Below are 18,517 nucleotides of genomic sequence, written 5' to 3' on the forward strand. Positions count from 1 at the left end.
ACTCCTGGAGCTGTCCTCTTGCTGTAGATCCATAGAAGGAAAGAGAAGACACTATGCAATCCTGCTTGTTTCGCTGGAGCTCTCTTCCCTCCCCCTGCCCCCTGATGAAGCTTATTCACTCTTGATTAGTGCTTCATCTTGCAGTTGTAAGGTTTTCCAGTTGGGAAGAGTGAGAAATCTATTTTAAAAATTCTTGTCTCCATTTCACCTCTTTGTTTTATTTTCATTTTGGTCCTTCTGAGCTGTTCTGGTTTATGTGGGCTAAGTGGCTAATTGGCAGCCCCCTTCATTTTCTCTTTCCCCTGGTTACACTACCGATAGGGGCATGGTAAAAGTTTTAAAGCAAGAGTTCACAACTGAATGCCCAAATTCTTTCTTTGGGTTTTTACGTACAATGCTTCAGCTGTGCTTGAAAATATGTGATCGGAAACTTCAAGTGGCACCAACGGTATCAGTGTATGTGGAAAAAATAGACATTCTTCCCATACAAGTTCTCTGTTGGAGAAGTTGAGCTTAATTAACAGTATGGAGTTTCTCAGCAAAAAGGGCAGCATGTGGTGTGTGCGTTCCTTTCCATTTAGTGTCCATCTCTTCTCCCAAGCAGTCTGCTTTACCTGAATATCTAAGAGCAGGATGGATATTTGAGATGGGGATAAATACTAAGGTACCCTTTTGATATTCCATAGACTCCTAGCCCACATGATACTTCCCCTCCCTCCGAAAAAATTAGATGGATACCCAGCCAGGGAAGATGACAATAAAAAGACTGTGTCTCGACTTTGAACATTGGACTATGGTATAAAAAATTGTGGAAGATTGCAATAGCAGAAAAAATAACCCATCTAATCCACATGTGGAAGAGAAAAGAAAAATCTGACTCCTTTCATGATATTTGGCAAAACATTATTACTTTCACAAGTTGGACTATCACGAATATGGTCCCTCTCCAGCCAGTCTTCAGATTTGGAAATCAAGATCAATTGACACTATGGTTGCAGTAAGATCAGATTTGGAAATCAAGATCAGTTGACACTATGGTTGCAGTAAGACTGTCACTGTAGTTTTTCCTGTACAAAAAGATAAAGGAAAGTATGATGTTAACAATCTGATCAAGCTTGTAGTGCTTTGCTGATCTTCATATGATGTCAGCCTTGTATTGGATCTTACACTTGAGACTTATCTGGTGTTTTAATTATTCTTATATGAGTAAAAGCAATTTCTTTTAAAAGTCTGCACTGCTTAACCTGCAGACAGATGGATCCATCTCCTTCCCTCTTTTCTCCTGCCTTCACCTTTATGTTGTTTGCTTCCTGAATTGTTTCAGACCCTCCTGCAGAAGCCACTTTTATATTGTCCTAAAGTATAGATGCAATGTTAATGATGTGATATTTCCTCACTGCATATCAACAGAGCATCATTTTGGGTCTTCGGGAATGACATTGAATGAGCGCTTTACAAAATACCTAAAACGAGCGGAGCAAGAGTCTGCTAAGAACAAAAGCCCTGAAATCCACAGGTGAGTCCTCCTTTGCATGTAATAAAGGCATGGTTTTGGGAGAAAATGTGCACCCTTACCACAAAGAGTCCTTAAATGAGTAGGCTTTGGCATAGCTCACCAGCACAAAAGCAGGCAGTCTACTAGACAAATCAGACTACTATCTGCCAAGTGTAGAGTTTTGACATGTACTTATAAAATCCCGATTTAAGAGACTTTTTGAATCATAGCCATTAAGCAGCATAAAGGCTTGCATTTAGCTACTAGGCATTTGCTTGCTTATCATAAGCAAGTGCTTCTCATCCAAGGCAAACTCTGCCTTGCCCTGCCACTGTCTTGGGTGCCTATCCAGGAGAGAAAAAAGGACTTTGATTCAAGCATATGGAATCCACAACAAGAATAAAGTACGGAAATCAATAATTTGCTCCTCATGGTGAGGCAAGGATGTTGGAGACCCAATCCTTACAACTGAAACTCTGAAGCAGCCATTTTTCTGGCCTTCAGCAGGTGATGCCCACATAATTCAGCCATACTTTCTGATGGCTAGAAGCTTCCTTTTCAAAAAGGAAGCTGAGAGTGGAGACTGAATTCTGAACCTTTTATCCATCGGAGGTTCATTCATTAGAGTGAATAGAGCACTGGCTAACCAACCTCAGTCTGCTCTCAGCCAGCTCCAACCTGCCTGTCTTCCTCTCATTTACAGCTAGTCCAGGGGGTTGCCCTGCCTGTCAGCATCATCCTCCTAAGTCGCTGTGTTGCCCCTTGCAGAACACAGTAGGGAGGTGGATGAGGACAAAGTTGGAATAAATTGTCTCTCCCTGTCATTGGCTCTGGCTCTACCTACTGTTTTGTCTCCCTGCCTTCTGCCCTCCTGGTCCCAAGGGACACCAGCCATCACTGTTGCTATCAGAGTCTGCACGAATAAGTATGGCTTTCAGAGCAAGAAAGAGATAAACAACTCTTCGTTGTATCCATAACTCTTTAAGGTGCCTTAAGGTCCTATATTGTTTATCTTTGAACAAGTCTCTGTCGTAGCTGAGGCTTGCCAGCATCAACTTGCCCAAGGCCACTAGGGAGTCTCGTGATGGAACAGGAGATTGAATGTTCTATCCACAAGTCAATTCAGCCCTGAAGTTTTATGTCTGTCATGTGCCATTCCTTACACTATAGAACTAAGGCCTAATTTATACATTCCCTGAATGCAGAAGGGAAGGGGGGGGCATTCCTTGACCTTTTCTTAATCATGCATGCTCTCTTTTTTAGGAGGATAGACATTTCTCCCAGTTCCTTTAGAAAACATGGATTCTCGCAAGAGGAAATCAAAAGTTCCAAAGAATCCAGCTACAAGGTGACCTGTTGCTTTGATCTGTAGTGAAACAAAATGTGTGCACTTCGGGCATGAACTTGTTTTTTATAATAAAAAAGTGATATTTTTGTTTAACTTGCTCTCTACTTAAGTTTGTGTTTTTCTTTCAAGGATGGGCATAATTCTAAAAATGAACTACAAAGGGTTAATTTTTATTAAAAAAAATGTATCAACAACCTTTGTGAAGTGGTTAGAAATATGGTAAATGACCCCAAAGTCAATTGAGGTTGAGCTTGAGACAAAAAAAATGGAATTTTGGAAACAAGTGACCTTGATGATGGAAGACTTTTTGTGATATTTTGCTGCTTGTAAGTATGATTAAATCACTTGTATTACCCGTGATATTTCCAACCATGTTTTCAAAAAGACGTGCATGTCAGGAAGAGAGGAAAGTAAATCAAATCCATATCTGAACCAAGCACACAGATATTTTTTCTGCTAATGTGTTTTCTGTTGACTGCCGCTAGTTTATTTTAAAATGCTGCTCAGAATTAAAAACACTCTCTTGGGGGTCTTTAAAACTGTTACAGGCAGCGAAACAATTATATGCCCCTAAGTTTAAAGGAAAAAATGACCATCTTGAGTTGAAGCATTGTCTGTTCACTTTCATACACGTTTGTCTTAATGGTTTTTAGCAATGCTGTTGAAGGGTTTGCTTTCATGTCATACCTGTGTTCTCAGTTTCTCCAAACACACTTGTCGCGTTTGAAAGATACTCGACTGCTGGATTTGATCTCTCTCTACCACACCATCCGACAGTGAACATGCTTGTGTATGTGAATAGACACATACTTCAGGTTTACAAACAGTCAGGAGCTCCTGAGACGACCTCTTTATGAAATGGAACTACACAAATGGCTACAACAACTGATCTAGGTTCTGCTGATGAATGACATTTGATGATGAAACGAGTTTCCATTCTGGCAATGACAGATCGGCTTTGTTTTATGAGTTGAAAAGAGAGTTCTCCTTCACTTATGGAAGGCAAAAGAACAAATACAGCTCCCACATTCAGCCATGCCAGCTTCTTTATTTTAATCAAAAAGTAGGCTAGAAGCTTGTGTAAGTAAAGTACTTAATAGAGAGCTGCTACCCATTCTTTTTGAGTTAAGGCGAAACTGATGCTCCCACTTTTCCCTGCCCTAGTTATTCCAAAGACTTGTGCTGGACTGAAAGTTACCAAGTTGAAACAAGAAGCTCCACTGATTGACTGTTTCAATAAAAATCAAAGAGACCTGTAACAATTCAGAAATGACTTTGATTCTACTGCTGTTGACTGAAGATTTTCGTTTGCCTGTAGAATTTAATCTTCTCACCACTTTCTCCTGTTCTTAGCCATTCTTCCCAGATGTGCCACTTAAAGTATCCTAAATAAGGACAGGGATGATGAAATAGTGGGATGAGACATACCTGTGTCTTTTTTGTGTTTTGTGCATGGGAATCTCATTCCGTAAAGTGATCTCCAAGGATATCTTAACTTTTCCAACTACAGCTCCAAGCACACTGTTGATGCTGAATAAATGTTTGCTGTTTATAAGTATTGCTCAGAATAAGTAATATAGATACATTTATCTTGCACAACGTGTTCTGCTGTCAAAGTTCAAGTTCCCGCAAAATTCAGGAGCTTCTCGGCAATGGAGACAGGGAAGGGTGTGTGGAGACTGGATTGTAGCTGAATGGCAGAAGCAGGGAGTTCTGTTTTGCAGGGGGTGGGAGTGTGCAGTGAGCACAGCAGTGCAGAACACCTAAGTTCTAACTCTTGTCCCCTAGAAGCCAGGCCAAGCTTGGCTCCATTTGGTTGCTGAGTCTTCAGCAGCAGGTGTATGTTCAAATCTTTTTTCTGCCATCGTAAGTGTGAGAAACACGATGCCTCGTTTTTGTGCTTACGGTGCACAACTCTGAATTTGAGAGGTTATGCTGATTGAGAGCAAACTATGCAGCAGCCCCTTCAAGGCTCATTATGGATTTCTCAACAGCCAGTGGTGATTGGAGGGGGGAGCACACTCAGGAAGCCTGCCTCCCCAAATAACTCCTTCATTGGTTCTCTGGAATGTAGAGAATTGGCTCTATTATGATACTGGAGCTTAGACAGTCTGCACATTTCCCCTTCACTTTCCATAACTGCAGCCAATGTCTCTTGCAGTGAGAGGAGGGGGCGTCCCTTTCCAGGCACAGGGAAGGAATTCTGTTGTTCAGTCAATTCCCTGTAGAGCACAAGAGTCTGTCAGAAGAGGAGAACACAGTTCTTAGCTTTGGCATATATAGATCATTGCCCCTTGAGCCTATTCTTTTTCCTTTGGACATCAAAGGGTCTTGGCTTTGGCACCCAGTTTTGCTCCCTTGATTTGATTAATAATTACTTACGTTTGGCATAGAGAGAAGTGGATGCAGAAAGATTGAAATCTTTTGCGTGGATCTTGTGAAGTCATTCAGTCTGTGTATTAGCACCAGCATAACTTCCCTTGCTTGAGTATTTTTCAGTCCTGAGCAAGGTAAAAAGGGACGTAGTTGTGAAGGAATTGCTTAAGGCTCAGGTGTCAAGTCTTTCCCCTGTTTTTCTCTTTGCAGGCCGAAAGCAAATACAAAGAGGACCCAGTTGACCTGCGCCTTGACATTGAACGGCGTAAAAAACATAAGGAGAAAGATAAGCGAGGCAAGTCAAGGGAATCGGTGGACTCCAGACCCTCAAGTCATTCACGGGAGAGATCAACGGAGAAAACAGAGAGGTCTCATAAAGGGTCCAAAAAGAAGTATGTAGGAGGAGAACATTCTCCACTTCTTCCTTCTTTCCTTCCCTTTTTATTTGAGATGCCACACAGAAGAGTGATAGTGAGCTGACATAATGAAATCCCGCATGGAAGAAGCTAGCAGGGAAACATTTTCAGCCCAAGGGCTGCATTTCCTCAAGAGGAACCTCCCCAGGAGGTGCATGCCAGTGTGGGTGGGGCAGTGGATGCTCAGTAGGATACGTTCCAGAGGTTTCTACAGTCACACGTGCAGTTATCCAGCCTTGCATCCAAGCAAGTAAGAGGTGCTACCACAGTTCAAGGTGCTACCACAGTTCAAGGAGACATTCCAACCAGGCACAAACACTGAAGGAAGGTGCAGAGCAGAACCAGTACGGGGTGTGGCCTTGTAACAGTCCCAAGGGCCAGATAGAGAACCTTGGAGTTTCCCCTTTAGCCCCTGAGCCTGAGGTCCTTCCCCTCACTGAGCTAGTTGATGATACTTGCTAGGATGCAGCAGGTGTCAGTGTGGGGCTGTCCTGTTACATAGCACAGGCTTCTGGGGATGTGAAAAGTGCTGTTTTTACATCCAGGCTTGTTAGGCCTCAGCTGTTGGGTCCAGCCACCCCCCTCATGTGCATTGCCTGTGGGCTGTACACTGTACCATAAGGTCTGCGGTAAGTAGGCAAGCTACTCCAAAAGGGATGCTTGTCCGTCATCACTGGTCTTCTCATTGAGCAGTCGCTAATAAGCCTCCAAGGAACCAACCCTACATTTTCCCAGAACACAGTTTGTAGGGTTACTTATTGAAAGGACACAGGCAGGCTAGTCTAAGTGCTTTTCAAGTCAATGTATTTTACACTTATTTATTTGTTTATAAAAATATTTAAGTACCACTAATTCATTTTTTAAAGTTATAAATGTGCATTTGTGATTGTTAGCTTAGCCTTTCCCCCTAGACTTCAAATGCAACTTTGCTCTTTCAAGCCACGAGGGGTGGGTGTAAGAGAGAGAAGAGCTCTCTGGATCATTGGATGGGGCATGCTAGCATTGCTCAATGCTTTCCTGTCTGCATTTCTGAAACTTCCATTTTTACAGCAAATAGCTGTGTGTTTGGGCCACTTTGGGCTGAATGAGGCACTGATCTTGGACACCACTATGCTGCCCAAGCTTAATAACAGCGGGTATGAGGTGCACCTCTGTTGCTGGATTGCACTGGAGCCCTAAAGAACAAGTACTGTTTTTGGGGGACAGGAGGCGGGCAGGTGTGGAGGATTCCCTGGTCCTGAATGGGGTAACTGTGCCCCTGAAGGACCAGGTGCGCAGCCTGGGAGTCATTTTGGACTCACAGGTGTCCATGGAGGCACAGATCAAATCTGTGTCCAGGGCAGCTGTTTACCAGCTCCATCTGGTACGTAGGCTGAGACCCTATCTGCCTGCGGACTGTCTCGCCAGAGTGGTGCATGCTCTGGTTATCTCCCACTTGGACTACTGCAATGCACTCTACGTGGGGCTACCTTTGAAGGTGACTCGGAAACTACAACTAATCCAGAATGCGGCAGCTAGACTGGTGACTGGGGGCGGCCGCCGAGACCATATAACACCGGTCTTGAAAGACCTACATTGGCTCCCAGTACGTTTCCGAGCACAATTCAAAGTGTTGGTGCTGACCTTTAAAGCCCTAAACGGCCTTGGTCCAGTATACCTGAAGGAGCGTCTCCACCCCCATCATTCTGCCCGCACGCTGAGGTCCAGCGCCGAGGGCCTTCTGGCGGTTCCCTCATTGCGAGAAGCAAAGCTACAGGGAACCAGGCAGAGGGCCTTCTCGGTAGTGGCGCCCGCCCTGTGGAACGCCCTTCCAGCAGATGTCAAAGCGATAAACAACTACCTGACATTCAGAAGACATCTTAAGGCAGCCCTGTTCAGGGAAGTTTTTAACATGTGATATTTTACTGTATTTTTGGTTTTTATGGAAGCCGCCCAGAGTGGCTGGGGAGGCCCAGCCAGATGGGCGGGGTATAAATAATAAATTATTATTATTATTATTATTATTATTATTATTATTATTATTAGAAGCCACTCTAGATAAAGGAGGGGAGACTGTACGCTTGCTTTCATTTTTGGTCTGGAATCTCCCGACACAGAGACCCAAATTAATGATTCTCTTCAGTCATTGAAGACAGCAGGTTACAAGCAGGGTGGTTGCGGAGGCAGGGAAATCCAGCCTAGTATAATATGTTTAAGTTGAAGAATGACAGTGGGAGAGTGTGGTAGGTCACTGCCAGTTTTTGATATTGGATGGTAGATCTCAGACTACTTTTGGCTGGACATGCCTGGTATATATCATGTGGTGAAGTTGCAGGGAGAGGAATGACTGACATTGAGGCAGTAGAGATGTGCCCTCCCCTGACATTCATATATCTCTCTCTTTGCCTCGACTTAGGAAGCACCGGCGTGTGCGGGAGCGATCTAGGTCAAGCTCCTCGTCATCACAGTCTTCCCGCTCCTACAAAGCAGAGGAGTACCCCGAGGAGACTGAAGAGCGAGAGGAGGCTGCCCCTGGCTTTGACAAATCCCGCCTTGGGACCAAGGAATTTACGGGCCCGACTGATAGGGGCAGAGCCCGAGGAACCTTTGTAAGTTGTCCTTTTGGAGGGTGTGTGCTCTGGGCCCTTGTTCCAGGGTGATAAGTCAAAATAGTTTTGAATTGTGACAGAGCTGGAGTGTGGACAGGCACCTCCCAGCTTTTGAAAGGGGTTCAGTGTTAGGTGTTGGCAGCTACCCAGTGTAAGGGAGTCGTTCTTGCTTATAAAATTCGTCTCACCTCTTCCACATATTTACTGAGCACAAGTTCAGGGTCTTTTTCAGAAGAAGTTTCCTATTTGTGGTGAAAGGGCAACCTTTTTTTAAAAAAAACCAATAGGATATACCAAAAGCAACAAAACCACAACACTACAGTGCACATCAGTTGCTCAAGGAAGTATAAGGAGCCACACCCAGAGGCTCACATCCAGACCCAAAAATCAGTCAGAATCTGAAGGACAATTTAACCAAGAAGGGGCCTAGCTAATAGGTTGAGCCAAAAGGGTTGGGTTTGTTTTAGTAAATGGGGGGTATTATAGCACCTCTCTGCCCAGCTATGTAATGCAAAAAGGGATCCTAAGTGCCTACGGATTTGTCATGTTTACTTAGCTATTGGGTCAGTTTTTTTCTGGAAAGACAGTAGCCCACACCTTGAATACAGAAGTGTGATGAGTATTTCTAGTGATGGGCAATTTCCATTCTATCTGTTGCTAAGAGATAAATGATCAGTGTGTGTGTGTGTGTGTGTGTGTGTGTGTGTGTAGTGCTCCAGAAATCATGACAGGCCATCCCATCCTAGGCAGATCCCCTTTCTTTCTGTTGCTCACTTTTTGACGTTCTCTTTCTTCCTCTGCTCCTGATGACAGCAACAGTTCCGGGCCAGGGGTCGTGGCTGGGGAAGAGGGACCTTCTCTGGCAACAGCAACAACAACAACAGCAGTGGCGGCAGCGGCAGCACCGACTTCCAGAAGCGGAGCAGGGAGGAAGAGTGGGACCCCGAATACACCCCCAAGAGCAAGAAGTACTACTTGGTATGTGCCCTGGGGGTGAGATGGGCATGTGGCTGTGAGCTGCCTGCACAGAAGTTGTCCCTTCCACCAGGTGACAGGCCCCAAGTTGGTCTTGCCGTCATTGTCTCCTCAGCCATGCAGCATTACTGGAGGGCTTATTCGCAAAATGCAGAGGCGGGGGGGGGCCATATTCCAGGGTGTTTATCCTCCCCTGTCTGTGTGGGAAATGTAGCAGCGGCCACTGGGGAAAGGAGAGGGAGTGGACAGAGGTGGGGCCTTCTGGTGGGCTGTTGAGGAGCTCTGCATTTGTTGACTGACAAATACCTTTTTCTTTTTCTTCTTCTTCTTTTCCCTTTGCAGCATGATGACCGTGAGGGCGAAGGGGGTGAGAAATGGGTGAACAGAGGCCGGGGAAGGGGCATCTTCCCCAGAGGGAGGGGCCGTTTCCTGTACCGAAAATCGAGCACCAGCCCCAAATGGGCCCATGACAAGTTTAGTGGTGAGGAGGGAGAGATTGAGGATGATGAGAGCGGGGCTGAGAACAGAGAGGACAAAGAGGCCCTTCAGTCGGTGGCGGAGTAGCAGTCTCGACAAGTGGAAAGAGGGTCCTGAGACCCTGAAGCAGCAACAGCTGTTGGAGGGGGGACTCTGTCAGTCTGGACTGTAATTGATCCTTATTGACTAGTTGAATGTTCTTTTATTTTCTCTTTTTTAATTTTTCAGTGATCTCATGGAGGACAGTGGAGTGAGTTCTGCCCAATACTATTGGCAATCAGTTTTTGCGCGCTCGCTCTTTTTAATGTGATGATACATGTGGGAAATTAATTCCCTGCTCTTTGTTTTCCCCCTCTCTTCCTGTTTGTGGATATTCTTTTTTAGAAATCCTTTATTTTAAGCGTTTGCATATATATACACATATAAAAACAACACCCCTTAAAATGGTTAACTTCAGAAAGGCGTTTGTGGTTCTTATATATAGAAGAAAAATGCATGTGAATAAACATCTGACTAGAAACTGTTGGGACCAAACTCTGTGGTGTTCTTAATTTAAAGGAACTTTCCCTCTGCTTGAATTTGGAGTCGTTTCTCTTTAAAGAATCGCCTTTTGTTTTTTCCCTTTTTGTGCTGAAGTTCTAAAGTGTAGCATGGCACAGTTGAGGGGGAAGGACCCAAGCTCTCCCCACCACAACCACCAAAATGCAAAACTGCTCTTGGCTAATGTTAGCAGCATCTTGGTCCGTTCACTCTAGATTTCTTGCATACCTTCTTTGCCTCCAATTGTGAATCTGAACACTATTTTTGGGGTCACATAGTTTTCTAAGAAACTTGTGAATAAACTAGGTTTTAAAAAAGAAAACCAGACATATAGCATGAGAAATGAGGATTTTTTCCAGTATTTTTATTAATCTTTTTATAAAGCAATTTTGACTCACTTCTGTGATGGCCATGGGTAAGTTGCTGACAGTTGGTTTTGTGATTCTCTTCAGCTTTAAATCCGCAGCACTCGAAACATGTTGGGCAGGTGATGTGCTCACTCTCCCAAGCCAGCTACAGAGACTGTAGTTGCCCTATTGAGAAATCTGTCCCCCTGGAAATGAGACTTTGCAGTGCTTCTCTTTGTTCCCCTTTTCCTCTCTGTGCTATAAATAGAGCTCATTTTGTGGGACTGGTGCAGTTCTTGCTTAGCAAAGCCTGCAAGCTTTTGTTTTGACTCCTTGTTCAAATAAAATTACATTGAAATGTACCATGCAGACCTTTTTTTATTGCTGCTTTTATTGAGCCTCCACCCCACCCCCACCCCCAAAATATGGTTGCAACATAACCTTACATCAAACAGGGCCAACATGATAGTGTTGGGCAAAAGAAAGAAAAAAGAGTTCAAAGCTCCTTAAGGGTAGCAGAAAAATGCTCAGCTTGCCACTCTTGATCCCAGTAGCCATATGTTTAACATTGCAAAGAAGTCAAAACAAAAAAAAAAATTTCCTTCCAGTAGCACCTTAAAGACCAACTAAGTTAGTTCTTGGTATGAGCTTTCGTGTGCATGCACACTTCTTCAGATACCTTCTTCAGATATCTGAAGAAGTGTGCATGCACACGAAAGCTCATACCAAGAACTAACTTAGTTGGTCTTTAAGGTGCTACTGGAAGGAAAAAAATTTTTTTGTTTTGACTATGGCAGACCAACACGGCTACCTATCTGTAACTGGAATTGCAAAGAAGTGTGTGCATTCACAGAACGCTGTACATCTGTAGGCCTCTCCCTACCTGGTTGCCCAAGATTCCCAAATGAGTGGAAGAGCCTCCATCCTTTTCTCACCCAAAATGCCTAGCTGATGTGGCCTTATGAAGCACTTTCTTCCATCTCACATACCCCTGGAATCCCGGGGGGGGGGTTGTTTTGAAGTCTCCTATAGAAAAGAGAGAAAGTGGGGGAGCAAAGTATTAGAACTGGAGGCTGCATTTGGGTTCTACAGATTCCATTGTAGAAGCCACGGCAACGTGAAGGAGAGAGTGTGACCAGGCAGTGCATAAACAAAAGTGCCTGTAGGCTTTTCTAGATACTGTAATTGGCTTTGATCTTTTGTCAGCCCATCAGCTCACATAAGGCAAATTTTAAGGATGGGTCCATGTGCGTACTTGGGAGTTTTCTTGCTTTGTGGAATATTTCTTTTCTGTGAGACACACCTCTGCACACACAAAAACCCTGAATGGCCTGGTCTATAAATTATGCAAATTAAGAAAAAAGCCTTTTGTTTGGGAGGAGGGTGCACTTAAGAGCTGTTCAAAAGAATTGAGTGGCGTATTAGGTAGGTGCAAAGTTTAAACCCTTCGGGAAACGGTGGGGAATATTGGCGAGCCCTGTTCTTTCCAGCAGCTATGCTTTCCCCCCCTTCCAAGTTTTTAATTGAAACACCAGCCAACCTGCCCTGTTGCCTGAGGCCATAATTAGAAGTGAATATAAAAATGTGCTGGCAGTTCTCAGAGCTCCTGTGCTGGGGCACTGTGGCGCCTGCTGGGCAAGGGCAGGTGCTGCCAAGGAGTCTTCTGGCTCAGATCTTTTAGATACTTCATTGCACTTCCATTCATTCTTCCTCTCTCTCCTCTGAGTGGGGGTTTACCCTGCACCCCCTAGGCTGCTGCACAACAAACAGGGATTATGAACATTTCTGTCCAAACAAGTCTTCTGCACCACAGAGGCTCTGGATTGTGTCATGTTGGGGGCAGCTTAACACATTTAAGAAGTGGAAACAGCAATTCTGCAGAAACACAGCTGGTCCCCTGATTTTCTCTGCATGGTGAAGAGAAGATTTCTACCCCCTTCACATGTTACAGGGTCTGTCTACTGTGTTCCCAACACATGAAGTGACTAAAAAAACACCAGCCTGCGAGTTGTGTTTTATGGGTCTCTGGGTCCTGAAATTTCTTAAATGGCACCATTCCCAGGCTGGACCTTGGATGGCAACCAATCAGTTGAGATTTAGGTTTACCCTGTCCTAGCTTTAAAAATTCAAAGTAGGAACAGTCCAAAGTTCAAAATGACATGCTTTAGTGGCTTTAAGGCAGCAGGGTGGTTTTTTCAAAAACAACACTAGAATGGTATTCTTGACTCAGCCCATCTGACCCTGGTAGAAAATGATTAGCATTGGGCTTTTCTGGATCTGGTGAATGATGGCTGCAGACCCTACAAAGAGCTGCTAGAACACCTTTTTGCAGGTCACCCCAATGGTGGATGATTTTGGTCGACCAATATTACTGAGTGTGGCAAAGGTGAAAGATGTATTTGAGATTAGAACTAGTACCTTGAACTGTGCTTGACAGCAATTCTACAGAAAACCAGCCTCAGATGCCAGAGCATTTGAGTCATGTTCTAATCAAAAATCCATATTGGGGCAATATCATTTATTATTTTGAGTTCTCCAAAACTTTACACCAGACTAAATAGGTAGCTGGTTGGTCCTTTGTGTGTCTCAGGTGGGGTGGGGTCCAGAAACCACGATGCAGTAACACTTTAATTACAGTCGGTCAAATTATCACAGGGTTGTGAGCAAGCTTTAGTGTAGAATTCTCCAGCAGGTTGGAGTAAAGTGCACAGGAAAGTGCGGGCAGGAGTTCAACATGATGTAAAAGTCCCTAAAACCTGCAATGTGTAAGAGTCTTTAAGATGGAATGCAGGAGTTGCTGATCAGGCATAATTAGATCATTAAAATGGGGGAGCAACTTTCCTTGCTGCTTTGTGGCATTAGTCCCGTGGGGATTTTGTACCAAGCAAGACTGATCCATTATTCTTGTACAACACCTCTGGTAGCCTGTCTTGAGACTTTTAATTCAGACTTTGGGGCACAACATACCAAACATCTCCCTTTCCCCTTTAACATCCAACCCGAAAAGGACTTCCAAGAACTAGTAATGCTTGTTCTTGGCTTTGACATTTGGGTCCTGCTATAAAGGTATTACTCTCAAGGTGGCTCAGTTTTTTTACAAAGTCCTTATGATTTGTGGGGCAAAAGGACTGCTTAGATGTAAGAAGGGTGTGGAAGCATTGTTCTAAGGCAGGCTTCCTCAACCTTGGCCCTCCAGATGTTTTTGGCCTACTACTCCCATGATTCCTAGCTAGCAGGACCAGTGGTCAAGAATGCTGGGAATTGTAGTCTCAAAACATCTGGAGGGCCGAGGTTGAGGAAGCCTGTTCTAAGGGATGAGTTTTCTGGGTGGGACTCTCCCAGGTCTAGGAAACTGGAGCAAAACCTATTCCCTCATCTGTCTCTAAAGGAAACTTTCTTTGGGACTGTCCTTCCGTAAATCCCCTGGCCAGGAAGCTAGAAGTTACCTACCTTGAGCAAAAGAATCCTCTGCTGCCTGGTTTCCATCAAATGTGTTGCACTAATGGGTCAGCTGGTTGCCCATTAAATGTTAGGTGCTTATTTTATGGCACTGTAAACTGCCAGAGAACAAACAGGTACTTCTGCTTGTGTGGGGTCAGGCAAAGTTGGGATGACATCATCTCAATAAAAAAGCCTAATTTGTGGGGGTGGGGGTGGGGAGGCAAAATGTTCACATATGGAATTGCATTCATGTCAACTAACTTACTGTGCATTTAGGTTCCACGGCGCCAAAGAGATAAAATAGATCTAAGTCTGTACTGGGGCAATACCTTTGTTAGGTCAATCCAAATGGAATAAAATATATGCAAGCTTTTGAGTTCCCTGGAACTCTTTATAAGCCTTGATGTTTAAAGGGAAGCAGGTGTGTGTGTTGGTATTTTAAGAATTAATGTGTTAGGAGCTAGGAAACATTCAAACGAGGTGCTTTCAGGTGCTTGCTAGTTTCACGTTTCACTGCAGCCTCTGAGTCTAGAAAGAGCAAGTTCATAATGGCCTAAATGAGGGGGATGCGTCTTCCCAGGAGGCTGTGGTGCAGAATGAAACCGGAAAACACCTAGAAGTGAATGTCAGCTGGCTCCTCCCCTACTCAGTCTTAAAACTCACCAGGTGTAGAGATGTTGTTCTTTGTTTATTTGATTTGTCACCTAATACAAAATCTCTCTATGTGAGTTACACAATTAAAAAGCAGCCACCAACAACAAATTAACAATATCCAAACACACAGAGAGAAACAGCAATTATTATCATAATGCCTCGGAAGTCTGGGAGAAGAGGTACCTCTTAACTTGGTGCTGAAAAGCTGTTAATGTTGGCTTCAGGCAGGACTGACTGGAGAGAGCATTCCACAGACAGGAAGCCAGCACTGAAAAGGCCTCCGTTTTTGCTACTCTCTGAAGCTCTATTAGAGAGACCACCAGAGAAAGGCCTCAGGTGATGACCACACTGTGCAGGTATGTTTAAGTCAACAGCCTTCTTTCTTTTTCTTTTTCCCCTTCAGGTCCCGCCCCCCCCCCTTGACATCAACACCACTACTTAACATGACTTTAGGGGTATATGTCAATGTTAAAAAGGAAAGAGGGAGCTATAGTCAATAAATCAAATGTGGCTGTCCTGTAGTCCTTCAGATGTTGCTGGACTGCAACTTCCACCATCCACATCTGCTGGCCATACGGACGGGGGATGATAGGTGTTGTAGTCCAAGACATCTGGAGGACATCAAGCTGGGTTAGGATAGCCCAAGTGAACAAGACACAATTCACCTGGTGCCTAAAAGCTAACAATGAATGTGCAAGGCAGGTCTCCCTTAGGAGACAGCCCTGTTGTGATGATGCAACGCTAGGAAAGGCTCTCCAGTTATCATTCGCTACCCAGTCGACTACCTATTGTTAGGTTTGGTTCTGTGAAACCTCCATTGCCCCATTAGCTTGATTTGTGATCTAGAACAGCTTTCCTCAACCTGATGTCCTCCAGGTGTTTTGGACTACAACTTAATTTTGAATGCCTATAATTGTGCTTGGCTGCCATGGGGCTGGACACTAGATTTTATTAACTGGTACGCTTCAGACAGGGTTCTTGTAAGAAGTTAGATTCAGGTGCCAATTGGAAAGACATTATCAGAGTTGTTGCATCTTAATTATGCTGAGTTATTGGACTATTTGAATAAAGCATTCCAGTGTCAATCAAGACACATTTGTTGGGAGCAGGGGGAGGGCATCAAGACAATTCAACAGCCACAAACAGAGAGGGAACTGAATGCATTGAGGAAATGACTGTTATTTTCTTGCATCCTCGGGCCAAGTGTGTGTCATTATCTGCCGTCCCAAGACAAGTTCAGTAACCCAATCTGTCACCCAGGTGCTTGGGGAGTGACAGGCCTGGACAAATTCCTCCTGTCCATTATGTTTCAGGCAGGATGTGAACAATTCCAGTCTTGGTCATCTGCAGTGCCGTCACCCAACTTCTATGGACACTGTTTGGGGTCTGAGCAATAAAAGCAGGCTGAGTTTCTGTGTGGGTGTGCCCTGGGAGCTCTTTATGACTTTTTCGTGTCCCATAGATACTCCAGCCAGTTGTTGATGCAAAGAGGGGCTCAAGTGAGGCAGGGACACCAGGCATAAACAGAATTAACTGTCACTTTCTGCTAACTGGAAGAGGATTTCCCCCCAATTGCAGGTATTCAAAAGATCTTGGCCTTCCAGTATTTTGAGTTCTTCAAAGCATCTATGCCAGAACTGCAAGGAACCCATAATCATACTATGTAAGGGGTGTTTTTCATCCCAGCTTTACCACCATCTCTGTGTGTAGGTATGGCCTCTAAGCATACCGTATTTTTCGCTCTATAAGACGCATCAGACCACAAGACGCACCTAGTTTTTGGAGGAGGAAAACAATAAAAAAATATTCTGAATCTCAGAAGCCAGAACAGCAAGAGGGATCGCTGTGCAGTGAAAGCAGCAATCCCTCTTGCTGTTCTGGCTTCTGGGATAGCTGTGCAGCCTGCATTCGCTCCATAAGACGCACACACATTTCCCCTTACTTTTTAGGAGGGAAAAAGTGAGTCTTATAGAGCAAAAAATACGCTATTTTCCAGAGGAAATGTGTAAATTGAGAAGTTAAGCGTCTGGGACTCCTTGTGTGGGAAGCAACCTGAGGCAGGGTGGGAATGCATTACTGTACAGAGGCAGTCCTCTTCATGAACACATCCTCTATTTGAAGGGCTGTCTAGTTTCAAGATTTAAAAAAATAACCAGAGAGGAGCACAGGGACCTTGAGGTTGTGCACATCTCACAGTGAGCAGCACCTGGGCAGCAAACTGAGCACTAGGTGGAACTATGGTGGAACAGCAGTGGAATAGACTGTATTTCTATTTAACTTATAGCAATTGTTTCTAAATATGTATCTATGCATATAAGTTAGCATATGCAAATTTGACACCAGAAAAGGTCCTCTCTTGTCCTTTTTTGTGTGATGTGTTCCTCCTTTTTTTTCTTTTTTTTTGCCGATGCCTGAGTGGCTGTTCCTGAGGGCTGCTGTGCCGCTTGTGAGTGTGTGCAGGGCTGAAATTGGTCTTCAGCACAGCAATATCTTCCAGACTTCAGACCAATCAGCTGCTAAAGTTTACTAAACTGTCAGGAGGAGATTCACAAAGCAAAAGTAGCCTAAGAAAACCCCCAAGATCTCTGTGAGGGATGCTTGCAGATTTGTGTTTGATGGTGAATCCTCAAACAAGCAAGTTTTTTTTGTAGTGCCCACATGACATAATCAACATCAAAATCCTGTATCTTCCCCTCATGATCTGGCTAACCTCTCTTTACATTTCCAGGGAAAATCCAGCGAAGTAAAAAACACTTGCCAGCTACTAGTTTGTGATATCTCAATAACCCATCTGCCAATTAAGCCACACCTGGACCAGAAGCATTCAAGGACCAAGTGAATAAATATAAGAAATAGGGAGCAAACTTTCAGTTGACCTGTCATCAGGCTGGTGGTTAACCAGAGCATGGGGGGGGGGGCGGGCAGCTGCTGGTTTGTCGCTAAAGCCAGACCATCTGCACTGGCTCTTCAAATGGTGTGTGGGCAAAAGCAGCAGCGCTTTCAAAGACCACCTTTTCATCTGTTCTGTGCAGGATTCAGGTTACACCAAGGGATAATGGGATATCGAAACACACAGCAGCAGATTCCCCCCTTTAAAAAAAAAAAAATAGAATCTGGAAGTTCTCTAGATTTGTCTCCAGCAGGAAGTGAAACACCCAGGTTCCTTGTGAAAGATAACAACAGCGAATAAAAATGTGGTGTTTTTGCACTGCTGGAAATCGGTACAGAAGAAAGGAACTCTGACCATGCACAGAGGGCCTATTGAGTAACCACACCCAGCTCCTGAACAGCTGCCAGGTCAAACAGTGTGACTTCAAGTTGAAACAGAGCTCCAGGGCCTCTTTTTATTTTTAGATACAGCAAATGCACTGAAGGTACTGAGCCATACTGTACAACAATACTGATACAGCCATTTAATGCTTCCCTGTCAGACCTTTCCTCTCCTCTCAGTGACATTTAGAGTGTAAGCTGCTCAAGTCCGGGGTTTGTCCTTTTAGTTAGGGTATCTTGCCAAGGAGTGGCTCTATATAAATAGTAAGTTACAATGGCAGAGATGCCAGTTTTCATACATCCATTTTACCCTGAGGCTGGGAAAGATGGTGTACCTAAGTAAGGCCGCTTCCCCCGCTCAGGTGCAACCACCCACACTTCAGGCCTGCACGTCAATGCTTACCCCCCTCCCCATCACAGGTAGGCTCTGCTCATCTATTTGGGGCAAGCAAACCCCCTGGCCTGGCCTACCTGCCCGGTAGCAGCCTGGAGCCCTCCCTGCTCCTTCCTGGGCTCTCAGGAACCCGCCTCGCCTGTTTGCCTAGTCTGGGCTTGTCCCTCCCTTTCGTGTGTGGCAGGCTTGTCCTGAC

General features: G+C 44.5%; 1 protein-coding gene and 1 long non-coding RNA gene across 6 annotated transcripts in view; one reads left to right on the plus strand and one right to left on the minus strand.

Annotated features, from left to right (window-relative positions):
- THRAP3 (thyroid hormone receptor associated protein 3) overlaps positions 1–10,922 on the plus strand; it is a 40,760-nt gene extending 29,838 nt beyond the window's left edge. For 3 of the 5 annotated variants that reach the window (XM_083625172.1, XM_083625173.1, XM_083625174.1), the window contains 7 exons: positions 1,411–1,516; positions 2,759–2,843; positions 5,430–5,611; positions 8,031–8,223; positions 9,037–9,201; positions 9,541–9,565; positions 9,904–10,922. In XM_083625172.1, the coding sequence (XP_083481298.1) occupies positions 1,411–1,516; positions 2,759–2,843; positions 5,430–5,611; positions 8,031–8,223; positions 9,037–9,201; positions 9,541–9,565; positions 9,904–9,929 (782 nt within the window). In that variant the 3' untranslated portion in view covers positions 9,930–10,922. Of the gene's footprint in view, positions 1–1,410; positions 1,517–2,758; positions 2,844–5,429; positions 5,612–8,030; positions 8,224–9,036; positions 9,202–9,540 lie in introns of all 5 variants that reach the window. The other 2 variants (XM_083625170.1, XM_083625171.1) reach the window with 1 other exon arrangement.
- On the minus strand, positions 337–18,467 carry LOC310767888. The gene is made up of 3 exons (XR_014551095.1): positions 18,399–18,467; positions 11,446–11,588; positions 337–1,067 (listed from the first exon to the last, which is right to left on the minus strand). It is a non-coding gene; the product is annotated as an uncharacterized lncRNA (long non-coding RNA).
- Positions 18,468–18,517: the final 50 nt, after the last annotated feature.

Source organism: Podarcis filfolensis (assembly GCF_964270895.1).
Source record: "Podarcis filfolensis genome assembly, chromosome: 8".
Taxonomy (NCBI): Eukaryota; Metazoa; Chordata; class Lepidosauria; order Squamata; family Lacertidae; genus Podarcis; species Podarcis filfolensis.